The sequence below is a fragment of the Dryas octopetala genome, chromosome 4, assembly GCF_963921425.1.
Source record: "Dryas octopetala chromosome 4, drDryOcto1.1, whole genome shotgun sequence".
In the NCBI taxonomy this organism is placed as follows: domain Eukaryota; kingdom Viridiplantae; phylum Streptophyta; class Magnoliopsida; order Rosales; family Rosaceae; genus Dryas; species Dryas octopetala.
Genome location: NC_141369.1, coordinates 13949395 through 13977067, shown reverse-complemented (window position 1 = coordinate 13977067; position 27673 = coordinate 13949395). Strand labels below are relative to the sequence as shown.

Genomic DNA, 27673 nt, shown 5'->3' with positions numbered 1-27673 from the left:
TCTCTGTCGCTGCGGTTGGTTCGGTAGACAACCACCGAACGAAACTAATGGTTTCGGCAAATGACTGCCGAACGAAACTAACAGCTTCGACTGATGGCTACCGAACGAACCCGCCGATTTCGGCGGATGACTACCGAACGGCCTGCGCGCAAGGATGGTCCGGTGGTGGTACTGCTGCGAGCAGGGTGGTGCAGAAGGTGCTGCGCGGGTGTGTTAACAGAGAAAGAGAGAGAGGGAAGGAGAGAGAGTAGGGTCGGGGCTGGGTGGAGGGGAGGGAGGAGGTCGGGCTGGGTGGAGGGGAAGGAGGTGGGCTGGGTTGGGGCTGGAGGGAGGGTGCGACGGGGCTGAGGCTTGGTGGAGGGGAGGGAGGAGGTCGGGCTGGGTCGGGGCTGGAGGGAAGGTGCGACGGGGCTGGGGCTTGGTAGAGGGGAGGGAGGAGGTCGGGTGTGTTTTTTTTTTTTAGGGGTGTTTGTTTTTGTTTTTTTTTTGTCTGAGAGGAGAGGTGGTGCCGGAGAGAGGAGAGGTGGGGATGGGGTGTGTGGGTGAGGGAGTGTGTTAGGGGGGGGGGGAGATGGGGGATGGGGTGTGATTTTTGGATGTGTGTTTTTTTTTTTTTTCTTTTCTGTTTAGGAAGGGTGTGTAAAAAGAAAAATAAATGGGGTATAAGGGTCCTTTCCTTGAGGTTTTTTTTTTTTTTAAGAAATGGTGTGCAAAGAGAAAAAAAGGGCGTGCAAATAGCAGCACTCTTAAATAAAAGTCGGATCAATCCTATATGTGTGTGTGCTTGCCTTGCCTAGCTACTCTATCTCAAAAATATTTACTAATCTTTTTGTTCTTTCGATCCATCTGCAAGCAATGGGCAACATCTTCTCAGTCTCATTTTCAGGCGATGACATTGTTTCTCGCTGCTGGGATTCCATTATTGGAACACAGCAATATGTCCGTAAGCTCCAAGAAAACCATGAAGCTCTGCAAACTTCTCTGCGAGAATTAACAGCTATAAAGAATGGTGTGAAGGGAAGGGTTGAGGTCGAGGAGCAGCAGCCATTCATGAAGCGGTCAGAGCATGTGCAGTGGTGGATTTCAAGTGTGGAAACTATGGAGGCTGAAGCCAACCAAGTTGTAAACCAGGGCAACCAAGAAATTGAGAAACTCTGTTGTGGAGGTTACTGTTCCAACAACTACATGTCCAGCTACAAGTATGGAAAACACCTGGCCAAGAAGTTGCTGCAAGTCGATAATTTAAAGAGCAAGGGAGTTTTTGCAGAGGTCACAGAAAGAGTAGCTGCACCTGTAGTCAATCAAGTAGCTGTTGAGCCTACTGTGGGCATGGAATCCATGCTTGAAAAGGTTTGGAGACTCATTGAAGATGATCAAGTGGGAAAAATTGGGTTACATGGAATGGGAGGGGTGGGCAAGACCACCCTCCTAACCCAAATCAAAAACAAGTTGGCCCAAACTCCTCATGATTTTAAGATTGTGATCTGGATAGTGGTCTCAAAGGACCTCCAATATGAAGGTATTCAGGATAATATTGGTAAAAAGATTGGGTTTTCGGGTGACGCATGGAAGCAAAAAAAGCAGGATGAAAAGGCTGAAGACATCTGCAAGATCTTGAGTGAAAAGAAGTTTTTGTTATTTTTGGATGACATATGGGAGCCGGTTGAAATTACCAAACTAGGGGTTCCTTTTCCTGGTGAAGGAAACAAGTCCAAGGTAATCTTCACAACTCGATTAGAAGAAGTATGTGCTAGTATGAGGGCTCATAAGATTGTAGTGGATCCTTTGCGATGGGACAAAGCATGGGAATTGTTTCAAAAGAATGTTGGGACAGAAACACTTCTTCTTCATCCAGAAATCCTCAAACTTGCTGAAATAGTGGCAAAAAAGTGTGACGGTTTGCCACTTGCACTAATTACAATGGGTAAGGCCATGGCTAGCAAGAAGACCCCTGAAGAATGGAAATATGCAATTGATGTTTTGAAGAATTCTGTCTGGAAGTTTACAGGTATGGAAAAGGTGCTGCACCTATTAGAGTATAGTTATAATAATCTACCAAGCGAGAAAGTTAAATCCTGCTTCTTATACTGTGCTTTATTTCCAGAAGATTTTCTCATACATAAAGATGCATTGTTCTATTGTTGGATGTGTGAGGGAATACTTGAGAAATATGGTAATGTAGACAAAGCAAAATACGAGAGTTATGATATCATAGGCACTCTTCTCAATGCATGTTTGTTGGAAGCGTATGATGAAAGTCGGGTAAAAATGCATGATGTGGTTCGTGAGATGGCATTGTGGCTGTCTCGTGATCCAGAGAAAACAAACAAGAATTTCCTTGTGGAATCAGGTGCCAATTTGAGTGAAGTACCGAATGTTGAAGAATGGAAAGGCGTAGAAAGGGTGTCATTAATGAACAATCATATTGAAAATTTAGTTGAAAGACCAGAATCCCCCAATTTGCTGACCTTGTTTCTTCAAGGAAATAAATTGAAGAAGATTGGCGAAACCTTCTTTGATTCTATGCGTTCTCTTCAAGTTATGGATTTGTCTTACAATTGGCAATTAACCCAACTACCATCCGGAGTTTCAAAACTTGCTTTTTTACAACATTTGAATTTGTCAGGAACTGGTATAAGAGAGTTGCCGATGGAGTTAAAGGCCTTGGTAAGGCTAAAATACTTGAACTTGGAGTTGACGCTGAATCTTAACTTTGTTCCACCGCATATAATATCAAGCTTTTCCATGCTAAAAGTTTTGAGAATGCGGAATTGTGGTCATGTTGACAAAGGTCCTTTTGACAGTGAAAAAGCAATGTTGGATGAACTGCAGTGTTTGAAACACCTAGAGGTCTTGAGTTTGACCATAAGAAGTGCCTCTTGTTTCGAACAGTTATTTAGCTACAAGAACTTAGTGACCTGCACTCGAGATCTCAACCTCCAACTTTCCGACAATACGAGGTTTCTTGATATATCATCATCTCCGGCCAATATGAAACATTGCCTTGGAATTGCCGCTTGCACTGATTTGGAAGAATTGAAGGTTAATTGGGAAGCACAAGGTCCTAATGATCCTCGCGAATCGATGACGATAAACCAAAGTTGCTTCGTTGGCCTTCAAAGCGTAGTTGTATATGTATGCCCAAAAATGAAGGATCTGACATGGCTTATTTTTGCTCCAAATCTCATCAGTTTAAGTGTAGAGGGATGCTCTGAAATGGAGAAAATAATGAATTTGGAAAGATTGGGTGGAGTGGCAAATGTCGTAAAAGAATTGAACCCATTTGCAAAACTTAAAAAGTTGAAGTTGTACGCTCTACCAAAGTTGCAGAGCATATACGATGGTGCCTTACCCTTTCCATATCTGAAGGAAGTCTACATACGCGATTGTGGAGCACTGATGAAGCTACCACTGGACTCAAGGAGTGCCCAAGGATGCAATCTCATCATCAGAGGAACGAAAAAGTGGTGGAATGGGTTAGAGTGGGACGACCAAGATGCTCCAAATGTTTTCCTTCCCACCTTCAAACCTATTGAGTAAAGGCAGGCAGCTGAGCTGGTGGATCTCACTTGCAGTTGCAGGCTTGCAGGTAGCCACTGAATTGTCTGAATTGGGTCACTTCCCATGCTACCAAATAAAATTCATCATATATGTATTATTCTTCTGCACGAACACCTCTTTTCATTATTTTTTTTTTAATTATTCTTTTTTTATGGAAAAAACGACGTTGATGTTATTGAACTCAACCAACTCTCTAACCCTATTGGATCTGCATCCCTCATATAGGGCGTGTGTACGTAGTGTGTAGATTCTATGATAGGACCGAATAAATATGTGTAGACTAAATAACACTCTTTGAATATGAGTTTTTTTCTTCGTTGGCGTTCCCTTTTAATCAAGCAAACAAACTTGTCATCAAAATTGCATTGCATTCGTCCAATGATTAAATAAGATATTAACATTTGTATTAACATATTATCATTTGATAAACACATTTTAATAAACATATCACCCTACCTATATCAATTAAGGGACATGGCCTTTTCGTCTGTTACAAAGAAGGTGATAATATGTTCCCAATAGTCAACATTCACCTATTGCCCTATGGTTTTGATCAGAAGACAACTCAAGAGAAATTCAAAAGCCAATTCAAGTTTTACTTATGAAAACATATATTACCAGCAGAGGTAACTTCAACCAAAAGCCACATATATAACTCTAAACCAATTATTTAGACGAGAGAGTAATTTAATAAAAATTTAAAGTAAAATATTTCGCCGTAAAAGCTTATGCAGCAACTCATGAGTTAAGGGATATTACAGACCCTATAAATAATAGTGTAACTGTGTAATACCTCAGAATGACAACATTGAGTTTCAAATTAAAGTACTGAGATAGGAGCTATGCATGGAATGGGTGTGACAAGAGTTTTTGTGATAATGGTGGTGTCTATTGTGTTTTTGGCATTAACGATTGTGAAAGCTGAAGCTGATGGAGATGGAATAAGTAGTGCCCCTGCTTCATCTCCTTCTCAGCAGCCTTTGAGTCCTATAAACGCGAAAGTTTATGCTTGTGGTAAACGATGCGTTGGACAATGCAAGAAGGAAGCATCAAAGTACCCAGTCTACACAAAATGCACTACCACATGTATGGAACCCTGCATTAGAACTCTTGTGGATGCTGTCTATAGTTGTACATTTGGTTGTACAAAGACCTTGAGCACCAAGTTTGCAACTGGTAATTAAGCCCTCTCTCTCTCTCGTCTCTCCCTAATCCCTATGTATACTCATGCATGCATGTACAGCATTTAGTTCGACTTTCCTCTGAAAAGTCTATATATAGAGCATTGGACTTTTTAATAAATCTTATAGATTAGAGACCGGAATCTAAAAATCTCTTTTTTTTTTTTTTTTTTCACTTTCTCATTCGTTAGTGTTGCAATAGAAAGAATGCATATTGCCAAATATTCATCTTTCTCTGCATGCAGAGACTTAATAGAAACATAATTTTGTACTTAAACTTGTAAATAATTCCAAATTTCTTTCTTGAAGACTTCAAGTTGAAGTTTGTGTAGAATGAAGGGCATCAAAGTTAGCTACCAAAACATTGTCAGAAAGTGAATCTTTTAAGTAATTTAAAACAGAGGATGACAAGTTGTATAAGGTCGAATTCATATTTTTCATCCCCTTAATGAGTTGTTGATCTTCTTATCCCCATGAGGAAGATTTGTTGAGCACTAGTCAGACATTGGTTGGACAACTTGGACTGAGTGTCTAATAAAGCTACTTAAACATTTTCTTTAAACAATCTGCAATCTGTTCAAGAGCATAGCCAGACATGAAATTCATTCAAATTTAATTTATGGTTTCTTCTTTATGTGGCAGGTATGGCTGAAGTGGAAGGCTACTTTGGAGCCTGCTACAACAGTTGCAAAAATAATTAGTAGAAAGTTTTACTTTGAAACAAAAGGTTCTATACGTGTATTTGCACCTAAAATAAGCTGTACTAGATATTTTGTTTCGTTGAATGCCTTAAATCATTGCCATAGTGTTATTATTATTATCGATTTATAAATCGATAAAGTACTATATGTATACAGTTGAAAAATTGAACGATCTTATTTATACTAAAGTATTATTGTTTGTGTAATATGTCAATGAGAAGTACTAGTTCAATGTCTTGTTGAATGCCATTTAGATTGAGATCCCAATGTTATGAAATTGTATTCATTGCTAGCTCAAGTCCCAGAGAGCCATTTTTAAAATTTGATATATCATATATTTTATATAAAAGGTATGAATTCTAGCTTTGGATATGAGGTAAAATGGTAAATGCTCTCTACCATTGAAGCTACAAGCCCTCACATAATCCAATTAATTTAGTGTGTTTTATGCTTGACATATAATGTTGAACATCTTGTATTTAGAAACTCAATCATGACCCCTTTTTCTATATTGAAATTTGATTATTTTTTATCTGCCCAGATCCAATATAGGGAGCAAGTAAGACTCAATTTAAGGAGTTTGTTATGTTGATATGCATTGTTCAGCTTTTTTGATATACAATGCCATGCACCAGCATTATCTTCGGTTCATAACTTTAAGCACATCAACACAAAATTCATATACTGAATTTGATACTACTTTATTCACTATGTGCAAAGATTTTTAAAAATAACATATGATTTATTGATAAATGAAATGGGTTGGTGATCATTTTCCTTATGTATAGAATGAATCTTGTTGGTAGAGAGTTGGAAATGCCCTTCCAGAAGAAGTCTTTCTGCATCTAAAGAAGTCTTGTTGGGGAGGGTTTCTAGGCCACTAAAGAAGTCTTTCTAGCATGCTGCTTATGGTAGCTAGATTGGACTGTGTAGATTCATTTTTTCTCCAGAGACCAAAAGCAAGTAGAAAAGATGTGTTTCCCCTGTTATTTTTTATTAGGACCCTTGAATCATTTCAAGGTGTTTGGGCATTATGTGTGTTAGTTGAGGGATCTATTTGAAAGTGACTTGTTAATGAAACATGAAGGAAGACTTGGAAGAATGAGTTTGGTTAGAGATCCAATCAGCCAACCCTTGTTCTTCAATATTTAGTTTTAGCAATTGGCTTTGTGCTGTGTGTTATTCATACAATTTTGTGTGTTATGCAAGAAATCAGTGCCTTCTGATTCCCTCCATATCACTTTTTAGTCTCTTAGATTCCATCATGCCTGGGTGATTACACTGAGACTGAGGCAAATAAAAATTATATAATTTATTAATTCCTTTTTCAATAATGAGTACTCAGGTTTCACAGTTTAAAAAGAACACAAGAGGAAACCAGAAGTTGAAGTAGTACACAAACAATATAAAAACAAAGAAAAGCCAAAAGACATACACCAAGCTAAGCAAGTGTGAGAATGGTACATATGAACTAATAGCTTTAGATCCCTCTCCACAGACTATTGCTTTCTGAATGCAATAAAGTTAAACCACAAGACTGGTTGCTCTACCTTATAAGAACAAATGTGTTCCTTTCTTTATAATTACAGTACAGAAAGAATCATTTACATCAAAATAGTCTCTTCCCGCAGAAACAGGAAACATTTCAAACAAATTTATGATTTTGAAGGCATCAACTTATAAACGTTTTGCTTTTACAATCCGCGGACCTCTGAAACTACGAATTATCCTCCTTACATCCTTTGTTATAGACAAGAAGGCAGAAAACATGGCAATTGACATTCCTGGGTAAATGTATATGTGATATGTGCTCATTGATCTTCTCAAAATGATTTCCCTAACAAGGCCCCATAGGATAAGAAGAATACCAAAGAGGCTCATTCTCCCTGGTTTTAGAAGGCCCACAAGTGCTTCTGCCACTGATAAGTAACTTCCAGCAAGAACCTGATGCAAGCCATGGTGAGAACAAGTACTACAGAATTTAATCTATGTTCATGTATTTTCTCTCTCTCTCTCTCTCTCTCTCTCTCTCTCTCTCCCTCCTTTCTTTCTCTTTTTTTTCATTGAAAATGCTCTACTAGTGCATTTTATTCTAAGCTCATTTGGTAATATCTTCATTTTCCTTTTCTGTTTTCTTTATATTAAAGAGAGAAAGGGAAAAAGGAGATCAAAGAGGTAAGGAATAGAGGATGAAAAATAAAATGAATGGGTCTCCAGTAGGTTCTAGTTTTAGAAATCATTCTATATACTTATTGTCCTTCATTTTGTTCCTCACATCTTTCATCTTCTCCCTCCTTTCTATCTTTAGTCTCCCTCACTCTTTAATTTAAGAAAATAACTGAAAACAAAAGGAAAAGGTTACCAAAGAGCTGTAAATTCTTGTCTTGTTGCATTTCTTAGCAGGTAACATAGATTGTTGATTATGTTAAAGTTTCAACATCCAACTCAAAACCAATTGACAATAACGTGTGTGCGGCCAAAGTGGGCATTAAACATGAACAAATTGCTTGCCTCTCTATGATACTATGGTAAAATTAGAATATCCAGCTCAAAAACAAATTGACAATGAATAGGAGACCTGCTATTTTTTGTATTGAGATGTAAGGCTTATGATTCCCAATGTGAGACCTAGCTAATTACGGTTTCAGCAATATCACATAGGAGTTGAGAGAAAAATGCTGTGAACATACTAACCTCTAGGCGCTGTAGATCAGATATTGCAGTGGTTGCCTTTACATTGGTGAACTCATATAACATCAACTTATCATAGCTTGGGATTGCTTTGTTCTTGACAAATGCATTTGCAACAGCCCCCTTCACTATAACTAAAGGGAGTAGTTCAAATGCAATTAACTGAGAGGATGTTACCTCCATTGGTGATGTACATATTGCAGCTCTGCAGGGGACCCTGTGAAACAAAGAGAATATTATGTTAATCTGTTAATATCAGTATATCACATGCCTAACATAATTTTATGGGATGAAAACAAAATTAGCAATTGTTTTTTTGTTTCCATTTGTTGCTTCTAGATGAATTAGGTTATGCAGGAAGAATTTTAGTTCTGAATACCAACTAAAATTTTATTTCTGGCAACTAAAACACTAACATATCGTCTGTCACATCGGTTGGAATTTAATATGTTAGTGTTTGCAGTACATAGCACTGCTTTTGAAATAATCACATGGTGATGTTCTCACTTCAGGAAAAAAAAAAAAAGGTGGTGCTAGTTATAATTTCTTTGTAATCATATTCCAGTAAATAGTTGGCCACTTGACCAAATGCAACCTAAATATATGCCAGTACATAGTGATGCATTTTTATATGTCTTAAATCTGATGTTGCATATGTACTCAACCCCATTAAAAGATGGTGTAACGCATTAAAACTAGGGCAAACAAAGGTATGGTTTCAGCTTACAAAATGTTGACAATTACACCTAGGCAATGGAATCTTGAAGAGGAATTTAGACATTTGAAATTGTTTTATCTTTTAATTTTTGCATCATCATGATGATTAATTAAGAGAAAAATAAGAGAAAACTGGAATTACCTGAAAAGAGGAATTTGAAGGATGATGACAAGGAAATATATACAAGAAGCAGTGGAAGATATGATGCTTGCCCATTTCTTTGAAGAAGTCATTGCAGCAAGCAAAGTTGTTAATGGATTGCCAGAGGGTGACCACAAGGGAGAAGAGGTAGAGTAAATGGAAGTTATTGTGTTGCACGTACAGATCAAAAATTCAGGTTCACAGATCAGCACCCACATAGGCCCATTTTGGGCCTCGTCTTCTTATTAGCCGAGCATATGTGGGCCCAATAACCATTACTCTTATTATGTACCTTGCAATCTCAATATTGTGAACAAAAATACTACTACATTATATATATGAAAAATGCTTGGTTCCTCAAGCTTGAGGACCAACGTGTTCTCAAGGCCGCAAAAAATCATAGTTCTGTTGTGCCGGCTCAAGATCGAAATTGTTTCTCTTTTAAATCACCTATTCAAGATCATCTCTGTAAAAAATCAATTCAATTGGAAATTATTTAGTTAGCACCTCGCAATAGTCATTAAGAAAGGATAAAATTGCTTAATTTATGAGAGAGAGAAACAAAAATAGCTAGCAGTTGGAAAGATTGCAGAATTTGCCCATGCACCAAAGTTCGATTTCCACTATCCAATTAAAAAAATATAATAAACAAAACAAATTTTGTACTTTAGGCTAAGTTTAAGTTTAAATTTTTTTACTCTAAAAGTTGTAATCAGAATAAGTGTTTTCAAAAGCGCGCTTCAGGCGCGCCTCAAGGCGCGAGTCATGGCGAGGCAGCGGCCGATTGCGCTCGACGTCGCCGGACTGTGTAAAATGACTGAAAGGTGACGACAAGGCGCAGATAGCGTACGCCTCGCGACGGCAAGGCGTTGAAGGCATGAATGGCGATGCTCTGCGTGATTTTTTTTTTTCCAAAAACTCTCAGTCCCAAAACGATCAGTCCCAAAACGATCAGTCAATTGCTCCAAGTGATATCAGAAAAGAGAGAGGGAGGGTTAGAGATGAAAGAAAAATAAGTACATTCCTTCAACTCCTGCTTCCATGCAACCATATGAGACATGATTTATTGCCACATCTAGCCTCATATGCAGAGCAAGAAGGCGGCGAGTCCTGACTGAGCAAGAAGGCAACCCCCCGAAGAGAAGAACAGTGACCCCCCACCTGCTCGATGAAAGTCCTGACTGAGATGCTTCTGCTTCTGCAACTCCTAGGCTTTTTTTTAAGCTTCCGTTTTGAGCTTGGAATTAGAATTAAAAAAAAATCACACACCTGCTAAGGTTGCGTTCCACAGGGTAAATAAAAATTTGCTTTGTATTAAAGTTGTGGCCTTCTCACTACGAATTTGAGAAGCAGCATGGGGGGCAGCTTTCAAAATATGCTGTGGAAAGAAGCATGCGGAGCCATTTAATGAAAGTTTCTAAATACCAATAACACCCCTATTTAATTTGTTCTATGAAAGCCTTTTCCACAAGAAAAGTCTTCAAGTTTCACCTTTTGTGATGCCCTCGGATCTTATGAATGTTGTTCTTGCTTTTACAAAGAAGATACTTCTTTTTTCAATTTTGATCTAGAACAAGACTACCTATATACAATTAATGCTATTTTTTAACTATATAATTTTTTTTATAATTTTTTTATAATTATATTTTTTTATGCTCGAAAGGCTTACACTATACGCGTCAAGGCTTACGCTATACGCGTCAAGGCTTACGCCTCGCCTTGCGAGACTGCAAACGCCTCGCTTGACGCTTTTGCGTCTGAAAAAACTGATTAGAATTATGTGATTTATTTTAGTTTTCAATAAGGGTCAAATTTGCAAGTTCTTCAATTTTTTTAAGATTCGATTGTGTGGCGGCTCTAGATTGGCATGTGTATGGATATTTTTGTCATTTCATGAAGGATCCTTGATTGAAATGTCTCCACCAATTCACCAAACCGTCAAAAAATTGGTCAAAGGTGGGAGAATGTATTAGAATTAGGATAGGTAAAGAATTCGATTCCCTCCAATATAATTAAGAAAAATGACGAAATTATTGAAATGTCTCCACCAATTCACCAAACCATCAAAAAATTGGTCAAAGGTGGGAGAATGTATTAGAATTAGGATAGGTAAAGAATTCGATTCCCTCCAATATAATTAAGAAAAATGACATAAATTATAAATTTGGTCTTTATTGTAAACTAGAGTAAACCACAACAACTTGATCCAAACTTTTAAATTGACATACATTAAAATGAAAAATGGCCAAGACTATAAGGACAAAAGTGTATTTGGCCCCAAGATCATAACCAAAGGACATAAAAGAGGACTACTTGAAACATTTGGCTTGCATGGTACATGAGTGAGTGCAGAAAGAACCAGTGTAGGCACTGCAGTCACTTCGATTTCATATATCTTATTGATATTAATTTGATAGAAAGCAATTCCAGAATCCATGTTTGTTTTTCTGCACTTGTGTTCGTAAAATTCTTTAGTGTGCATAGGACCACAGAGCCAAACTCTGCCATGCAATGCAGGAAGACAACAAAATGGGGAGATTTAAAAAAGTTTTGTCGCCTTGCCATTGAATCTTCACCTGCTTCGATTTCCCAAAATTTGTGACGCCCTAAGCATGTGATGCAGATATTTTTGTTCCAACACCAATCTCACTAAGAATTTCAGATCTTACAGAAAGAAACATATATATGATGACTGACACTGTTAAATGATCCAACCCTATGCTGTATAAAGCCAAAAACAAAATGGCAAAAGTCTAAAGAACAGGTCAGCATGCAAGACTGTAATTGTGGCCTTGTGGGCGTTTATGTATGGATACAATATTACAATTTACAAAACGTACCATGATGAGTAGCAAGCATAAAAATGAAGAAATGTGTGGGAGAGAGAGGACTGAAGACTACTGATTGGCAACAATATTACTACCATGAGGTAATTATCATTAGTTGAAACTTGAAAAGATTTACTATTGGTAAAGTTTGGTTAATATTAAATTTGAGTATCTAACTCAAAATTAATAGATAATTGAGGAAAAAGTTTCAAGATTTTGTTAAAGTATTATATGTTGTCCGAAACCAGTTAATGCACACGACTACAAGCCTTTGTATATTCACACACTACATATATATGCCGATATTCTCCTCAATTTAGTCATTCAGATTGTTAATGAATGAATTTAGCGTTTTATAAAAGGAAAATGCTTGGCTCCATTTTTGGATCTCACTAACCTCGGTCCTTTTTTATCTTTTCATTTCAAATAAATTAATAAAAAATTAATATATGCATAGAATGAAAAGACAAAAAATGTCATGAATTTATGAGATAGGGAATTGAAGAGGAGTTCCTCCATGTAGGAATGAAGCAAAGCATTGTTCTTAACCAAAAGATCTTGGCGTTAGTATGTGTGGCCTAATTGCTTATATACTAATTTTATGACTCGCCACTTTTTCTAGGCGGCAATGCTCTAATTAAGCCAATTTTCTCCAACATTTTAGATAGTAAATAAGCTATTGTTCAATAGTCGGAATACTCCTTAAGTTAGATCAAGATATTTTAAGACAAACAAATCCACACTTAAATTCTCCAAGGTGGTTAAGTAAGAAAAATTATAGTGTATCAATTATACAGAATAATTTTTCACTAAGTAGAAGCAATATGGGTGCAACATAGAGCATAAAGAAGTGGGTTTTCAACAAAATTGAACCAGACAAGTGGAATATATATATATATATATATATATATATATATACATTCGGATCATTTTATATTCTAACATCTGTGGCTCTTGTCACATGGTTCAAATACAGTACAAATTAACTGTTTAAATAATCAAAAGCAGTTTGACGAATTTTGGAAGATCACATGATATATACCCTCATCAATATAGTATAAAATCGGCACCAATCCTTCGGGAAGAAATCGATCTCCTCTCTAATTAACCAAGTTGGTTCATGATAAACATGACATCAACATCATAAATTCAAGCTTGAAAACGTTGGTTATTACAACAAGCAAAGCTGTCACTTTAGCGTGCTATTCATCTCATCTTCAAATTACAAACTCTTGGACAAGTTTTCAGCTCATTGAGCAAAATAAAAATATAATCATATAAAATTGTCAATTATAGTTAAGATTCCTTTTCTTTAAAGACTAATAACACCTTTTCTAAATCAAAGATTAAATAAACTCTTAATCATCACGAACCCTTTATTTTTCTATAAGCCATCATGAACTTCGATTAACTCCCAATTCTTAAATTTAAAACTCATAAACATATTATAAAAAGAATTTGGCAAAAAAGATATGAATGCATTAAAGAACAAGTAAAGGCAATTAGGCAATCGCCTCCACTCACTATTTTGTCAATCCATTAAATTTTCCTAACAACCCAACTTTTATTTTAATGTCTCCCGTAAAATTTGGGCATTACAACGATTGAAATAAAATTTAATCCTTAAATACATTAATTATCTCTCACTTTTTTCAAAAATAATTTTTCTGTTTGAAAGCTTCCTCTCACCTAGCTGAAAAAAATTTTATTGATCCGCGGCATCTGCCACCGCAGTGCAAAAGAGTAACGCCAAAAGTGTAGAGAGATAAGGTCCAATTTCATTGATATCACTTGTCCTTTGGGCTCTACCAAGAAGTCAAGAACCATCCTTTTATGATTTTTTTTGTTTTTGGCCAGACATCCTTTTATGATTTTCTAACACAAAAGTATAAGAAAACAAATACAAACCAAGCAGGCTCTCACATGTGGGTCAGATAAACTAAACCACATATATATATAGTACTTCACATCTCATGTGGGTCACACATCCCAACGCCATAATAATTCACCTCCAATTATTGCAAATGTGTGACCACATGTGTATATCTATGCTCTCATCAACCTTCTTCAAAACCTTTCATCCACAATTTCTCATTTCTCTTCTACTCCACTATGTGGAGCACCCTCCCCTTTGATCTCCTCACCCACATCTTCTCCTTCCTCTCTCCGGACTCACTTGCATGCGCCAAGTCAACATGTCAACATTGGCAAGCCTGTGGTGCCACAGCATGCCCATTGATGCTGCAGCAGCATCCTCACCATTACCCTCCATGGTTCATAGCCTTGCCTCTGCGATACAACAAGCATAGTCCATGCTGCTATGCTCACAATCCCGTTAACAACAATTGGTATGTGCTTTCTTTGGATTTCTTGACTGACCCAGTAAGGCCTGTGGGCCCCCTAGAAGGGCTCCTTCTCCTAAGGGTACCCTCCAACTCTACAGCCCTCCAATTGGGTATGTGTAACCCATTTACCAGGCAATTCAAGCGTTTCCCAATGTTAAACATTAGAAGGACCAACCCGGCTGTGGGGGTCGAAATCACATTTTCAACAAACTCATTTTGTGAAACAAATGCTACTCGGATTTCATTTCCTTGCTTTCGGGTCTACGTGGCAGGCGGGATGTCCGAGGCACCCCGCGGTGGTGGTGCCACGTATGAGCCGACTTTGGAAATGTACGATCCACACCTCGACACGTGGCAGATTGTGGGGTCCATGCCTATGGAATTTGCGGTGAGGCTAACAGTTTGGACTCCCAAGGAGAGTGTATGCTGTGATGGGGTGCTGTATTGGATGACCTCTGCCCGGGCCTATAGCTTAATGGGCTATGGCATTGTGTCCAACACTTGGAGGGAGCTGAGTGTGCCATTGGCAGACAAGCTGGAGTTTGCTGTGCTAGTGTTGCGCAATGGGAGGCTCACACTTGTGGGTGGGACATGTCTTTTGGGTGTTTGTGTTTGGGAGCTTGGGAAGGGGGATGTTTGGGTATTGGTTGAGAAGGTGCCTAGTGAATTGGGGATGAGATTTATAGGGGATAGGGGAAGTTGGGATGGTACAAAGTGTGTAGGTGGTGATGGGGCTATTTATTTGTATAGGGACCTGTGGTCAGGAATATTGGTTTGGAGGGAAGTTGGAGATAAGAGTAAATGGGAATGGGTTTGGATTGAGGGGTGTTTCTCAATTGGAGGCAAACAAGTGAGAAATTTGCAAATAAAAGGAGTTCTTATACACCCTAATCTTGTACCCTCATCCATCTAATCAAATAAGACATCATCTGAACATGTGGCGTCTCTCTTTTATTACTCTTTTTTCTCCTTGTCCTCTTTTGTGTTTTACCTTTACCTTTTCTTTCATTCATTAGACATTTTCTTTCTTGCTTTGGCGGAAAAAAAAAAAAAAAAAAAAAAAAAAAAGACATTCTCTTGCAAATATAGAATCCATTTTTTTCTTTATTTTTTATTAAATTCATCGAAAAAATAAGAAATGTGTCAATCCTCAGCTCACTATCATTATACAAAACATATTTTGATAGATTGGAAGCCCAACTTGAACTTCTTTTTTTGGTTAAGAAGCCCAACTTAACTTCAATTCAATACTTAATGCAATCCTCAAACCCAGACTCATGAACCCATTTATTTTAGTCTCAACCCATCCAATTTTGAACAGGGCTCGTTTTCCTTTTCATTTATACTCCATTCGCGCGACCAAGCTCCAAGTATTATTTAGGAAAAAATGTATTTTTAATACTTGTATTTTACCTTGTAATCAATTTTAGTCATTGTATTTTTAAAATTGCTAATTTGGTCTCTGTGTTTATGTTTGCAAGCAATTTTAGTCCACCACCAATTGTGGCGGCAAGTTTGTGGTGGATTTCACCTATTATGCCCAATAGAGAGAGAGAGAGAGAGAGAGAGAGAGAGAGAGAGAGAAAGCTGATGAGGGAGAAAGGGATGGAGGGAGGGTGAGGATGATGGTGGTGTGCTGCTGTCGGTGGTGGAAGAGAATAGCGGGATGATTTTGGTGGTGGTGGACTAAAATTGCTTACAAACATAAACAGAGGGACTAAATTGGTAATTTTGAAAACACAAGGACCAAAATTAATTACAAAGTAAAACACATGGACTAAAAATGCATTTTCCCTATTATTTATAGTGATATACATTTGTTTCTTTTACAAATTAAAAAAAAAAAATCCGAACTAATGCTAGAATTTTGAAAATTAGGAACAATGAATTTTGAATTTCGTTCTTCTAGCTATCTACAAACATTATCTTGGGCTACTGATAGGTACAGATTACAAAATAAAAAGTGATATTCCCCCTTAAGATCGTATAATTTTGACTTTATTTGTTAATAATCAAGAGGTCCAAGATGATGCTTGCCCTGTAAACACGATAGTTTTTTTTTTTTTTTTTTACTCACTCCTTCAATAATTTGAAAAATTTATAAGTAAAAATAAAATAAAATTCTGGCTTTTTTTTTTTTTACCATGTCTCATCACAGTTTATAGTTGTAAAAGCATTCATTAATACATATTGTAGAAACATCTAATATTTATTTTCTTTTAGTTTTTCTATCATCCATAGTACATTTTTTTCCTTTTGGTCAAAGATCATCCATAGTATGTAGCAGTAGACTGTTTTCTTCAATACATAGAAACAACTAATAATTAAGTGGGCAAAAAAAAAAAGAAACAACTAATAATTATTGCAGATAGGCTAAGCACACAGCATGTTCCCAAGTGGCCATCTAGAGCAACCATAAGGACCAAACAATAATGGGTATATTTCTGGGCCTACGGATGCATATCCAATACATGAAGCCCAAACAATTTAGTCCAACTTAGAGAAGAGAAACCGAATCCTGACAGAAAAATAGAAAAATAAATTATATAATTAAAAAGAAGAAATACAACATAATATTATTTTGAATTAAAATTGATAAAAATTGGGGCAAAAAAGAAAAAAGGAAAACTTTATTGCTATATTGACAAAGCTTGCCAGGGGATATGAGAAAATCTATATACAATTTTATTAAAGACACGCATATGCAGAAATCATCTCTATTAAAAAAGTAATTAGTAAAAATAGTCCAAATAAGCAATTAGTATCTATAATTTATAGACATGAGAATTGAGCATATATACCAAATGCAAAATCAATGGTCATGGATTGCGCACAAGAATGATGACATCTGAGTAATTAAGATTTATTATCACAATCCCGAGAACAAGAAAATGTACATTGCGCATGTATCACGGGCATTGCTATGAACTTGAAGCACTTATCGTTGCAGTAAGCAGAGCAATTTTTTGGGTCCTCATCAGCAGAATCAAATGAAAGAGGGGGTGGAATGGGGATGTTATAACTAGCTTGGACAATTAATGAAAAAGCCATCATCAACACCATGATTGACACCACAAATACTCTAGTGGTAGTGTTGTTACCCATTTCATCTATATGCAGTCCTCCCTATCTTTTAAACTTTTATGTTCTACTGAAATGTATTGTGTAACAAATTAATCTAATATATAGTGCTTGTCCTAAACTCTTTATCATGTGCAAGAGTTGTCGAAGAAACTTTAAAATAATTAAGATATATTTAATTTTGATATATCAGTTACTTTTAATTAAGATTACTTGTATTAATAAACTAAAAGTTAATTATATTCTTTAAGTTGTTTAGAGAATGTAGCCGCTAGTGAGAAAACTCTAGCTGTCATAGAGAAAAAAATCTCAAACTTCTATCTGAGGCGGTTTGAAATTACAAGTCGCCATGCGCAAGTTTGTGATTTAGTTATCTTAGAGTGCGTTCGGTAACGTTTTACAAAACGATTTTTCATTTTACAAATTCAAAAAATGACAAAAATGCGTTTGGTTGCCGTATTGAGAAAATAATTTTTGAAAAACACAAAATAAAATTTCTAGTTTACAGTGTAAATTCAGAAAACGACTAAATGATGTTTTCAGTGAATTTAGAAAACATAGAGAACACGGATACAAATAAAAAAAAATTTACAACTGAAAAAAAAAAATGAAAAAACATGTGATCTGCACCTCTTCCCCACCAAGCCAGACCCACTTTCGGCCGCTGCTCCCCCCCTGGCCGCTGCCCATCTCACCCATCTCTCTTCATCTCTCCTCTATTCCTCTATTTCTTTCTCCCTCTCTCTCTCTCTACTCATCTCTCAAAATATATATTTTGTAATCCCTCTATAGTTTCCAATTTTCGCTTCAATAAACGAATCAAGACTCTCTGTAACATCTATGGCAGGAAATTCATGAGTCTTAACAACACTTACATAGAGAAAATACATCCATTCAACTAGATCATAGGTACTTGCAGTCTTGTCTCCATTAATAATACGGCCACCAACAACTTTTCCACCTCCAAGGTAGTTGCGCCGGTCGAGTTGGGTTGAGTTTTATGAAACTTCTCTCTTTTTTAATTATATATTTTATGAAATTGATTAATAATAATTTATAATTAATATCTTTTGCGAATATAATTATTTGGTTGTAATAATTGGTTAATATCAAATGTGTTTTCATTATTTTTGTTTTATATAATTGTTTTTCAATTACGCTACCAGACGCATTCTTATATTTTGAGAATGCAAAATTTAATTTATCATTTTCATTTTAATTTATCAAGAGATCGAGGGTTTGACTAAGGTTTCACTATAAACTCTAGTTTAATTAATTTTGGTTATTGAGTCCCTCTTGATCAAGGGTTTTCTTTGGTTATCAATCGAGAGAAATTTATGTTAGTTATATGTTGTTGTTTTTTTTTTTCAAACAAAAAGAGACAGCCGTTATTATCTCAAATTTTAGTCATCAAGGGATGTAAAACATTATATGAAAGTTTATTTCAAACAAATAAATTAGTCAAATTAAATTAATTATAGTCAAATAAATAAACGAATTTAGTCTATTTTCATATAACACCAAAACATTAATCCAAAAAAAGGTAGAATATAAGACTAAAAGTCTAAAATCGTCATGATTGAAAATTCTTATTACTTGAGAAGTTAGAACATTTAGCAATGAGTGAAGAGATTCAAAATCTATAAATAAAACAGAACGGTTTTTAAATTATATCCGGGTCCGAATAGCTGAGATCGTTTTGGCTTAAATCCAATAGTCGGTTATCTATTTTCTAAATTTACTTTTCCGTTCATGAGAATTGGTTTGCCGCCTCTCTCTCCTAAGTAATTGCCGTCTCTCTCTTTAATTAATTTTTTCAAATTTATTTTATTTTATTTTATCTATTAAACTAATTACGCTTATCAAAATATTGATATTTGCACAATAAAAAAGCCGTTTCGCACTTGCGGGAGCGAGTGTAGAGAGGCTAGTATACTATAAAATATGACTTCACATTTTATAATTCTGCCTTCCACAATATTAATTAATGGGACAACCATAATTAACACCACCATTAACACCAACAATCCAGGATTATTATTCTCCATATATACCACTGTCCTCCTTAATTAGCTAGCTCGATCTCTTAGTTTAAACTTTCTGTTAGGCGCTCAAGTTATGTGTAGTAAATCAAATTTATATTTAAGCATGGTGGTCTTGAAGTAAATTGCTTTCTTATGAACATAATAGGAAATTGTAATTAAAAATCATATTTAAGTCACGTTCACAGTATTCTATTATTATAGAGAGAAGCATGCTGTTCTAATTATTTAACATTTTGATTCAATATTTAATATTTACCTCAATATTAATTTTTATTAAAAATTTACAAAACATTTGACCATTAGCCTGTTTCATAGGGCCCAGAGTCCAGCCTGCTGGAGACCAATGGGCCTGCGACCAGCAAAAGTAGGGTTGTGGATTGGCCAATAGTTGGCCCAGCCCGGTCCATTGAATAGACTGAGACGTAAGACAGCCATCCTCATGTTTTACTTTTTTTCCTTTTTTTTTTTTTGTTTACAATAAACATCCTCATGTTTCTTTTTTTATTTTTTATTAATCAATTATTGTATATGAGAAATAAATTTAGGAGATACTCTAACAAAGAGAGATCGAGTGTCTTCTATTTGATCATCTTCATAAGTGTATAATGTGTATTATATTTTCACACTCATCTTATTCACCTAAGATTCGCACTTTTGGTATTGTTCGTACAATATAAAATTATATAAGTGTTTATAAGGCATCTTGGACTTCTTCAATTATCATCTGATTTTAAATTGTATCTAAATTCATTCAAGGTAACATAACATATTTACTCATGCCTTAGGACTAAATGGTAACACATCCTCTACGCCACCAGTACGAGTGTTCACAGCATTTGTAATTTTGATATCCACAATTCGTACCTATCTTTGGTCTATAGAACTGTTTCGCCTTTTATTTTATTTATTTTTTCAGCCAATGTCTATCAAGGAATAAAATTTCGGGTTTCGAAGAAATTTCAAAAGAAATTTCGATGGAAATTTTAATGGAAATTTTGAAGATTTTTAAATTTCGATAGAAATTAGATGGAAATGACGAAAATTGTTATCAAAATACGGAAATTTTGAATGAAACTTTACCATATGTTTATTTAACATATTATCTACTAAATTGATAAAAAACATTGAAGAAATCAAATTATATAGTAGGTTTCATGTGATATAAGGTGAATATAATGAGCGCTGGAGCAAATACTGTTAAATAAAATTAGTATAATGAATAAAAAAAATTAATATATTCTTTGTACTGTGTAATTTAATTATACACTAAAATCTAAAATCTAAAATCTAAACCCTAATACTCTATATATTCTATATACCCTAATACTCTTTATACTCTATAATCTATACATTAAACCCTATATACTCTATATTTTTAAGAATATTAGGTTTTAAGCCCTTTAGGATACTTTTAATTATTTTTTTTATATAGAAATGTATTAAAGTTTAAGATTTAAAATAACTAAAAGAAATCTCAAAATTTTTTTTTTTTCCAATTGCCCAAAGGCCCCAAACCCCCCCCTCATTTTTTTTCCTTACTTTTTTTCCTCGTGCCTCTCTCTGCAGCCTTTTTTTATTTTTTATCTTTCCTTCCTTTTTTCCCGTGTCTCTTATCTAGCCAAACTTTGTCTTCACTAAGTGTAACAACCCAAATTTTGGCTTATGCTAATTTTGTTACTTAAATTTTTTAAATTTGTTTTAAGTTTGTTTAAAGGAATTAGAAATTTCTTTAAATTTATTTTAACTAATTTAGACCTTTGATTGTGGTTCTAGAGCTTAGTTGTGTAGAAATGAATTTTAGAAAATGAAAATTCAAGAATTTGACAATTATTATTTTTTTCAGAATTAAATTATAAGAGTAGGATTTTTCATAATTTTTTTGAAAGCAATTTGACTATTTTGAGGTTATAGGAAATTAGTACTCATCAATACGAGTCCGTAGAATTTTTCGGTGAATTATTTGGAGTCTCGAGCTATTTTTGGTAAATTTCTGAAGTTGGAGAAAATAGAAAATATGAAAATTTCGATAATTTCGATAAATTTCGATAAATTTTGGTAAATTTCGAAAATTTCGGCGAAATCTTTTCGAAAAATTATTAAACATGTGTTTCAATTTTGACACCCTAAAAAAATGATCGAAATTTAATTCCATTATTGTCTATTCATTCCTTAGTTGCTTTTTTTGCCAAGGTTTCCCTTTCCTCTCCGGTGACTTTGGTTGACAATTGTCGTTTCTCCATTCATGTCAAAATCACTATAGAAATTCTCACGGGTAGGTGATGTAGCTAAATCACCCAGCATTTTCATTGGGCACAACCATCAGGCATCCTCATGCGTCATGACTCATGCCCATTGCAAAACCTGACTGCAAATTTGTTACCCCCAATTCCCACGTGCCAAGCTGCAATCTCACTGGATTTGAACGTTGGCACATTTCCCACACGTGACAGAAACATTTTTTTAGTTGCATTAAGTTGACTACCGAGTCCAATGTCACATAATCTTCTGTAACATTTTTTTCTTCTCTTTTTTGTTGTTTGACTAACGCAGTTTGGACAGGTTAAGAGTTTGGTATTATTATTGCTATTACCATCTTCAATCCAAAGCCTTGAAGGTAATAGTATTTTTTTTTTCAAGTTTTACTTAATTTAGTGCATGCCTTATTGTTAATTTGTTCTTGAATGTCCAAATTAGTGTTTGCTTTTCTTTGTTTGCTGTTGTGGAAACTGGGTTGGACTATGATAGCTTAATGAACTAGAATTTGATTGTTTTGGATGGTTTTGCGGATTCAAAGTTCATCCATTTCCTTTAAATGAAAACTGGGTTTTTGTTCTTTCATGGATATTGAATCATTGATGGTCTTGAAGCATCTGAAAGACTTGCGTTTTAATTCTTATTGGTTGTGCTCTGCAGCTCTGGAGTTAATGGCTGTTGATGGGTCGTAATCTCTTTTTGTGAAATGGTGTCTATTATGTAATCTGGTTCAAATTTTGTGGATTTGATGGATTAGTTTGGCACAAATCAATCAAAGTGAGCATTTCTTTTGGCCATTGAATCTTGATTCAATCTGCCAAATTAACCATCATTTCTTAATGGGGTTTGTTTAATAATTTTTTCTCTAGTGTTTGCTGATTGAGTTTGCTCGTTGGATCAAATGCATCACAGACCCCCTAGATTGACGGTTAGAAGGGTCAATATAGTTTCCTCAAAATGAGAATCTGAATATGGTAGAGAATTTTTTCGAGCTTGGTTTTTATGTTCGTCTTCTAATTATGAGAAGCTGGATTATTACTGTTGCTGGTTCAACTCTATATTTGGGGGTGAGTCTATGGCCTTTTTATGTTGTTAAAACTTTTTAGGTAGGACTACAGTTCCATTTGATTCAATCCAATAAGGTCTTTCCAATTATCAGGAATTAGGTTCAGGAACCTCTACTAAATGCATTTACAGTAGTTCATTGGGGGTTATCACTTGGGTCAACATCCCAGTGATCGATCACTTTGAGTACTTTTGTGAGAATGTGTACTAAATTGGCAAGCACGTGTGGCATAAGGCTTTGAGTAGTAATGGATGCTTTGCAAGTTGTTGCTTCTGCAACACAAATAGTTTCAAGCATGGTAGGTGCTATCGCTGCATTAGAACAGGCCTCTAGAAATTTTGATGAAGCTCCAAAGAGAATTCGAAGCCTAGAAGAATTTGTCTGTGATCTTGAGAACTTGACTCGCCGACTTAAGCAAAAACATGTCAACAAGCTTCATAATCGTCAATTAGATTACCAAATTCAAAGTTTGAACTCCCTGATAGAACGTCTGCATCCAAACATCAGCAAGGCCAGGAGAATTGTGTCAAAGGGTAAGATTAAGAACTTAGCTAAGGTGGTTTGGACTTCTATGGCTGGAGACCCTCTTGGGAAACTGGTCAACTCAATAAGGGATGACTTGAATTGGTGGCTTGAATCTCAAAGACTGGTCCAAAATGTTGAGAAAGTAATAGAATCAGCTGCAGAAGACACCCCTGTTCGACTGAAAATTAAGACTGAACAAGGCTACCCAGTTTCTAGTAAATGTTACTTTGTGAGGAATTTACTGGAACAAGATGATGCTCATCAGGTCATTCTAATTGTTGGGCTATCTGGTATGGGGAAGTCATTTTTGGCTCGCCAAGTAGCTTCTGATCCTCCAGAAAAATTTATGGGTGGTGCAGTTGAACTTGGTTTTGGCCAATGGTGCAGTAGAACTGCTTGCAACAGAAGTATAGCTGAATACCAGAGGCGCTTGGCAAGAAAGCTTGGTAAATTTCTGGTGCAGATTGGATTTTGGAAGAAGATTAGGGACGAATATAGTGGAGATCTTGAATATGTTTGTTGCTTGCTTCAAGAAGCCTTGTATGGGAAGAGCATTCTGATTCTTCTCGATGATGTATGGGAGCAGGATATAGTTGAGAGATTCGCAAAGCTATATGATAATGATTGTAAGTACATTGTAACAACAAGAAATGAAGCTGTCTTTGAAATAACAGAAGCTGAGAAGGTGGAATTAAGCAAAGACGACATAAAGGAGATAAGCATGGAAGTTCTTCTCTACCATAGCCTCCTTAGCAAAGAAGAGATACCGGTATGAGCCAAATTAAACTCCAATTATATATCTGCAAAATTAATACACTGCATTGACACAATTATCTCAGCCATTACTTTGTGTTGATGCATAAAAACATTTTCATGTTTGATTAGTATCTGCAAGGATGTATGTTTTCTGTGGCATGCACAAATGCTCATGCCAGTGCTTTCACTTTGTAATGTGTGACACCAAAGCATTGATTTATTATGGCTTATTTGCAGGGAATTCCATCAGTCTGTTTGTGTGTTTTACACCCATATGAATTAGTAGCCTAAGAGAATACATAGAAAGCATTTGCATTCAAGTGGATGAATCTGTATTTTGAATCATTGTATTGATTCTGTCAGTCAAAACATTACGCTCCTGATGTATCTTTTCAGCTCAGCGATTATCTAGACCAGTAGGCTTGCTAATGCACTGCAGAATATCTTTTTCACCTAATCATTATGCACACAACCAATTTCAGGAATGAGAACTAGTACTAAAACTTGCTGACCACAGTATTGCAAAATGATGAATGTCTGCAGGTCCAAGATTAAGGAACGACATTTCAAATATGATGAATGTATTGCAAAATATTAGTCTGACTAGGAGATTCTTATCATCTGATAGATCCCAGTGATAGATAATTTTCGGCAAAGATAATATTTCTATTTTACTTCAGTGATTATGATGATTTCTCTGTGATCACCAGATCATCCTGCTATTTTTTTTTTTTGGTCAAGCATAGGTTTAATAATTTTAGTACTAGTGCTACAAAGATAATATAAAAGCATTCTTAATGTTATCCAAAGTTTAAAATGATTAGGTTTGCAATCCCATGCATCCTTCCCTAGTTGTGATTAAGAACTTGCTGTGGGCCTTGTGGTGTACAGTTTTTTCATGTTTACATGCTCTTTCAATTCAACAGCTGTATGATCTTTATATAGAGTTCTTACATGTCCTTATAGTAATGTGTGCAAAATTATTTGTGAAAGGAGTAGGAGATGTAGTTGAAGAACATTGCTAAAGTCATGGATACATCCACCATCTTTTTCTTGCCTTTTTATCATTTTTGTAATTTTTCTTCACTTATTTGCTTTATGATTTACTGGAATTTTCCTATTTTATAGCATGTAGCAGACAGCTTACTTGAGCGTTGTGGCCACCACCCTCTGACAGTTGCTGTTATGGGTAAGGCTCTCAGAAAAGAAACTCGAGTTGATAAATGGGAAAAGGCCATCACCAACTTATCCACCTTTGCTACATGTGCACCTGGTCCTGTATCATACGTGAACGAAAAAGAAGCTGAGAATGCAGTAACCATTTTTGGGTCCTTTGAGTTCAGTCTAGATGCAATGCCTAGAGACTCTAGAAGGCTCTTCATCGCTCTATCGGCTATTTCATGGGCAGAACCTGTACCAGAAGTTTGCGTGGAGGCTGTTTGGTCAGTTCTTGGGCAGGAGACCTTGTTCCCTCTCATAGTCTGCAAGCTTGTTGAAGGCTCTTTGTTGATGAAAATTGATACAGATCCCTTGTACTTGGTACATGACATGGTTGCTCTGTACCTTGAAAGCAAGACAAATGATTCGGTCAAGATACTACTAAATGAATCCACACCTGAAGAAACTGCATTCATCTGCCCTTGGCTTCTTATATTTGGGAAAGAAAAAGTAAAAATTTTTTCCGAAAAGAGAATGGGGTACTTGCTCAATGCTTTTGAAGAAACACAGGTGATTATCACCTTAAAGGCCACCATCCAGGCTCTAATGGCCAGCAAATCCATTTCCGAACTAGAAGCAAGCAGAGCAAGCTTTAGTAGCTTATTGGGTCCTAGGACTGCAGACCTGATCTCTACTGAATCTGAGAGTTTGATTGCTGTGTCTGCACAAGCCATCACCACCGTATTTAGCAAGAGTGACTATTGCAACTATTTTCCATACCTTGAAGCTACTGGTGCAGTCAGCAAGTTGGCCAATATCTTAGAGAATTGTGAGGATCCTGTGATCCAAGTTGATATTTCAATTATCCTCGCAAAGCTTGCAGAATTTGGAAGCCCAGAGACAGTCGATAAGGTGCTTCAGAGCATTCAATATAATCATTTGGCCACTTTGCTCTCTCCAAATGCTGAGGAATGGCATGATAGTATGTTTACAATATTGATGTCATTGACCAAAGCTGGGAAATCAAAAGCTGTCGAGAAAATGCTTGCTTTTGGGATTGATAAGAATCTTCTTAAACTCCTTGAGGATGGATCCGAAGTAGTTCAGCATCATGCCATAGTTGCATTGAAGGCATTTTACGAGTTGGGAGGCCCTCAAGTATCTGGGTCTCTTGAACCAACAAATCTAAACCTTTTGCCATGGCAAGCTAGACATTGTTTGGAAAGATTCTTTTTGTTAGATCAAAATGTTCCCCTTTCAGCACCAAAGCATCAAACTTTTGAAGATCTTGTTCATAAGGTACTAGACAGTGACAACAAGCTGGTATTGGAGGCAATGCAAGATCTCATACCAATCATTGAGAGAGCAGGAGAACCAAGAATCAGAGACATGATTATAAAAAGTCCTCTCATCAAACGACTTTATGAACTCTTGGAACGTGGACAGTCCGGACAAAATTCAATGATTTCTCAATCTGCCTTTCTGTTGATGAAGCTGGCTTGCTCTGGCGGAGAACCCTGCATTAAGAAGTTTCTAGAGTATGACATTATACCCGATCTAGTTAAGATGATGCAGTGCAGCATTGCAGAGTTGCAGGATGCAGCCTATACAGCACTACACCAGATGCTTTTCGGCAGCAGTGGAGTTCTCATTTTGAACCGAATCCTTAAGATGGGTCTCATAGAGAGGATGTCTCAGTCACTGGAAAGCAAATCAATGAAGACCCGGGAAGTGAATGTGCACTGCTTTTTAGATATTGTGGAGCTCGGAAACAAGGCCTGCATAGAACGGATGTTTTCTCTGCAAGTGGTGGAGAAGCTTGTGAAAATAGAAAAAGCTAGTGGGGGATCTGGTGCAAACCTACTTGGATTTCTGAAGGGGATAGATAAGTGTAAGCATCTTTCTGTGGCAGAGCGTAGGGTGATGAAACAACAAGTGGTTAGGAAGATAAGGGCTTCCCTTAAAGGCCATAAATTTGAAGGTCAGATTTTGGGAGCTGTTGATGCTTGTGTATCTGAGGGCTCAAAAGCTGGAATTAGTAATAGTAGCAGTAGTGGTAGACACAAAAGGTCATAGCACCGTAGCTTCTTAAGAGGAGCTTGAGGCATAACCTTCTTTTCAGTTTACATTGAGATTTACATGTCAATCAAAATTAATTCAACACTCCCAACAATTTTGAAATATATACAAATGATGTTTAAATTTCATTAGAAGCAACAGATGAACTGTCTATTTAGTATTTGATGGTAAGTGCCAACTTCTATGGCCCTTTTTAGCATGCAGCAGAAGTTTGTTAACAGTTTTCATTAACTCAACAGAAGAATACAAAACTCAGATACGTTGCTCATGTATACAAATTGGGCAGCCCTCAACCATTGGGAAATAGATTATAAGGTTGTTTGTACTCGTATGTTCAAATGAATTCGACTAGAATCTTTTCAAAAGAAAGAAATTTGTAACTTGGCAAAGACTGCGTCAAAAGGAAAGAGGGTGTTTAAGAATCAAATGGCATTATATCATTGTTACTTGTGTTATGCAGATAATAAAGCTTATAGTTTAAGAATTAAGTGAACTACAGCCAAACTAAGTGGGATGTAAACTCTTAACCAGAAGCAATTCAGCC

The 27673-nt window shown here is 36.1% G+C and overlaps 3 protein-coding genes and 1 pseudogene across 5 annotated transcripts; 3 read left to right on the top strand and 1 right to left on the bottom strand.

Annotated features, from left to right (window-relative positions):
- Nucleotides 1-808: 808 nt before the first annotated feature.
- LOC147287082 (putative disease resistance protein At5g63020 pseudogene) lies at nucleotides 809-4402 on the top strand (annotated as a pseudogene).
- Nucleotides 4403-7120: 2718 nt separating this feature from the next.
- Nucleotides 7121-9085, bottom strand: LOC147287081 (uncharacterized). Its single transcript, XM_086242640.1, has 3 exons — nucleotides 8994-9085; nucleotides 8138-8351; nucleotides 7121-7387 (listed from the first exon to the last, which is right to left on the bottom strand). The coding sequence occupies exons 1-3, from the start codon at nucleotides 9083-9085 to the stop codon at nucleotides 7121-7123; spliced, it is 573 nt and encodes a 190-aa protein (XP_086098766.1).
- Nucleotides 9086-13855: 4770 nt separating this feature from the next.
- Nucleotides 13856-15102, top strand: LOC147287080 (uncharacterized). Its single transcript, XM_086242089.1, has one exon. The coding sequence runs from the start codon at nucleotides 13934-13936 to the stop codon at nucleotides 15077-15079; it is 1146 nt and encodes a 381-aa protein (XP_086098215.1). The 5' UTR covers nucleotides 13856-13933; the 3' UTR covers nucleotides 15080-15102.
- A 6705-nt stretch (nucleotides 15103-21807) lies between these two features.
- LOC147287079 (uncharacterized) lies at nucleotides 21808-27255 on the top strand. 3 transcript variants are annotated; one of them, XM_086241365.1, is made up of 3 exons: nucleotides 21808-21906; nucleotides 22206-23905; nucleotides 25021-27255. In XM_086241365.1, the coding sequence occupies exons 2-3, from the start codon at nucleotides 22859-22861 to the stop codon at nucleotides 27124-27126; spliced, it is 3153 nt and encodes a 1050-aa protein (XP_086097491.1). In that variant the 5' UTR covers nucleotides 21808-21906; nucleotides 22206-22858; the 3' UTR covers nucleotides 27127-27255. The 3 variants fall into 3 exon arrangements, with proteins under 3 accessions (XP_086097491.1, XP_086097492.1, XP_086097490.1); XM_086241366.1 differs by lacking the exon at nucleotides 21808-21906 and having other exon boundaries at nucleotides 21950-22322; nucleotides 22415-23905; XM_086241364.1 differs by lacking the exon at nucleotides 21808-21906 and having other exon boundaries at nucleotides 21950-23905.
- Nucleotides 27256-27673: the final 418 nt, after the last annotated feature.

Bases quoted from the DNA above. Each gene is read 5' to 3' on its own strand.
- LOC147287080 (XM_086242089.1), top strand. From the start codon at position 13,934: ATGTGGAGCACCCTCCCCTTTGATCTCCTCACCCACATCTTCTCCTTC.
- LOC147287079 (XM_086241365.1), top strand. From the start codon at position 22,859: ATGGATGCTTTGCAAGTTGTTGCTTCTGCAACACAAATAGTTTCAAGC. The intron at 23,906-25,020 runs GTATGAGCCAAA...CCTATTTTATAG, and splicing joins TTAGCAAAGAAGAGATACCG to CATGTAGCAGACAGCTTACT.
- LOC147287081 (XM_086242640.1), bottom strand. From the start codon at position 9,085: ATGACTTCTTCAAAGAAATGGGCAAGCATCATATCTTCCACTGCTTCT. The intron at 8,352-8,993 runs GTAATTCCAGTT...TTTGTTTCACAG, and splicing joins CTTCAAATTCCTCTTTTCAG to GGTCCCCTGCAGAGCTGCAA. The intron at 7,388-8,137 runs GTTAGTATGTTC...GGCTTGCATCAG, and splicing joins CTGATCTACAGCGCCTAGAG to GTTCTTGCTGGAAGTTACTT.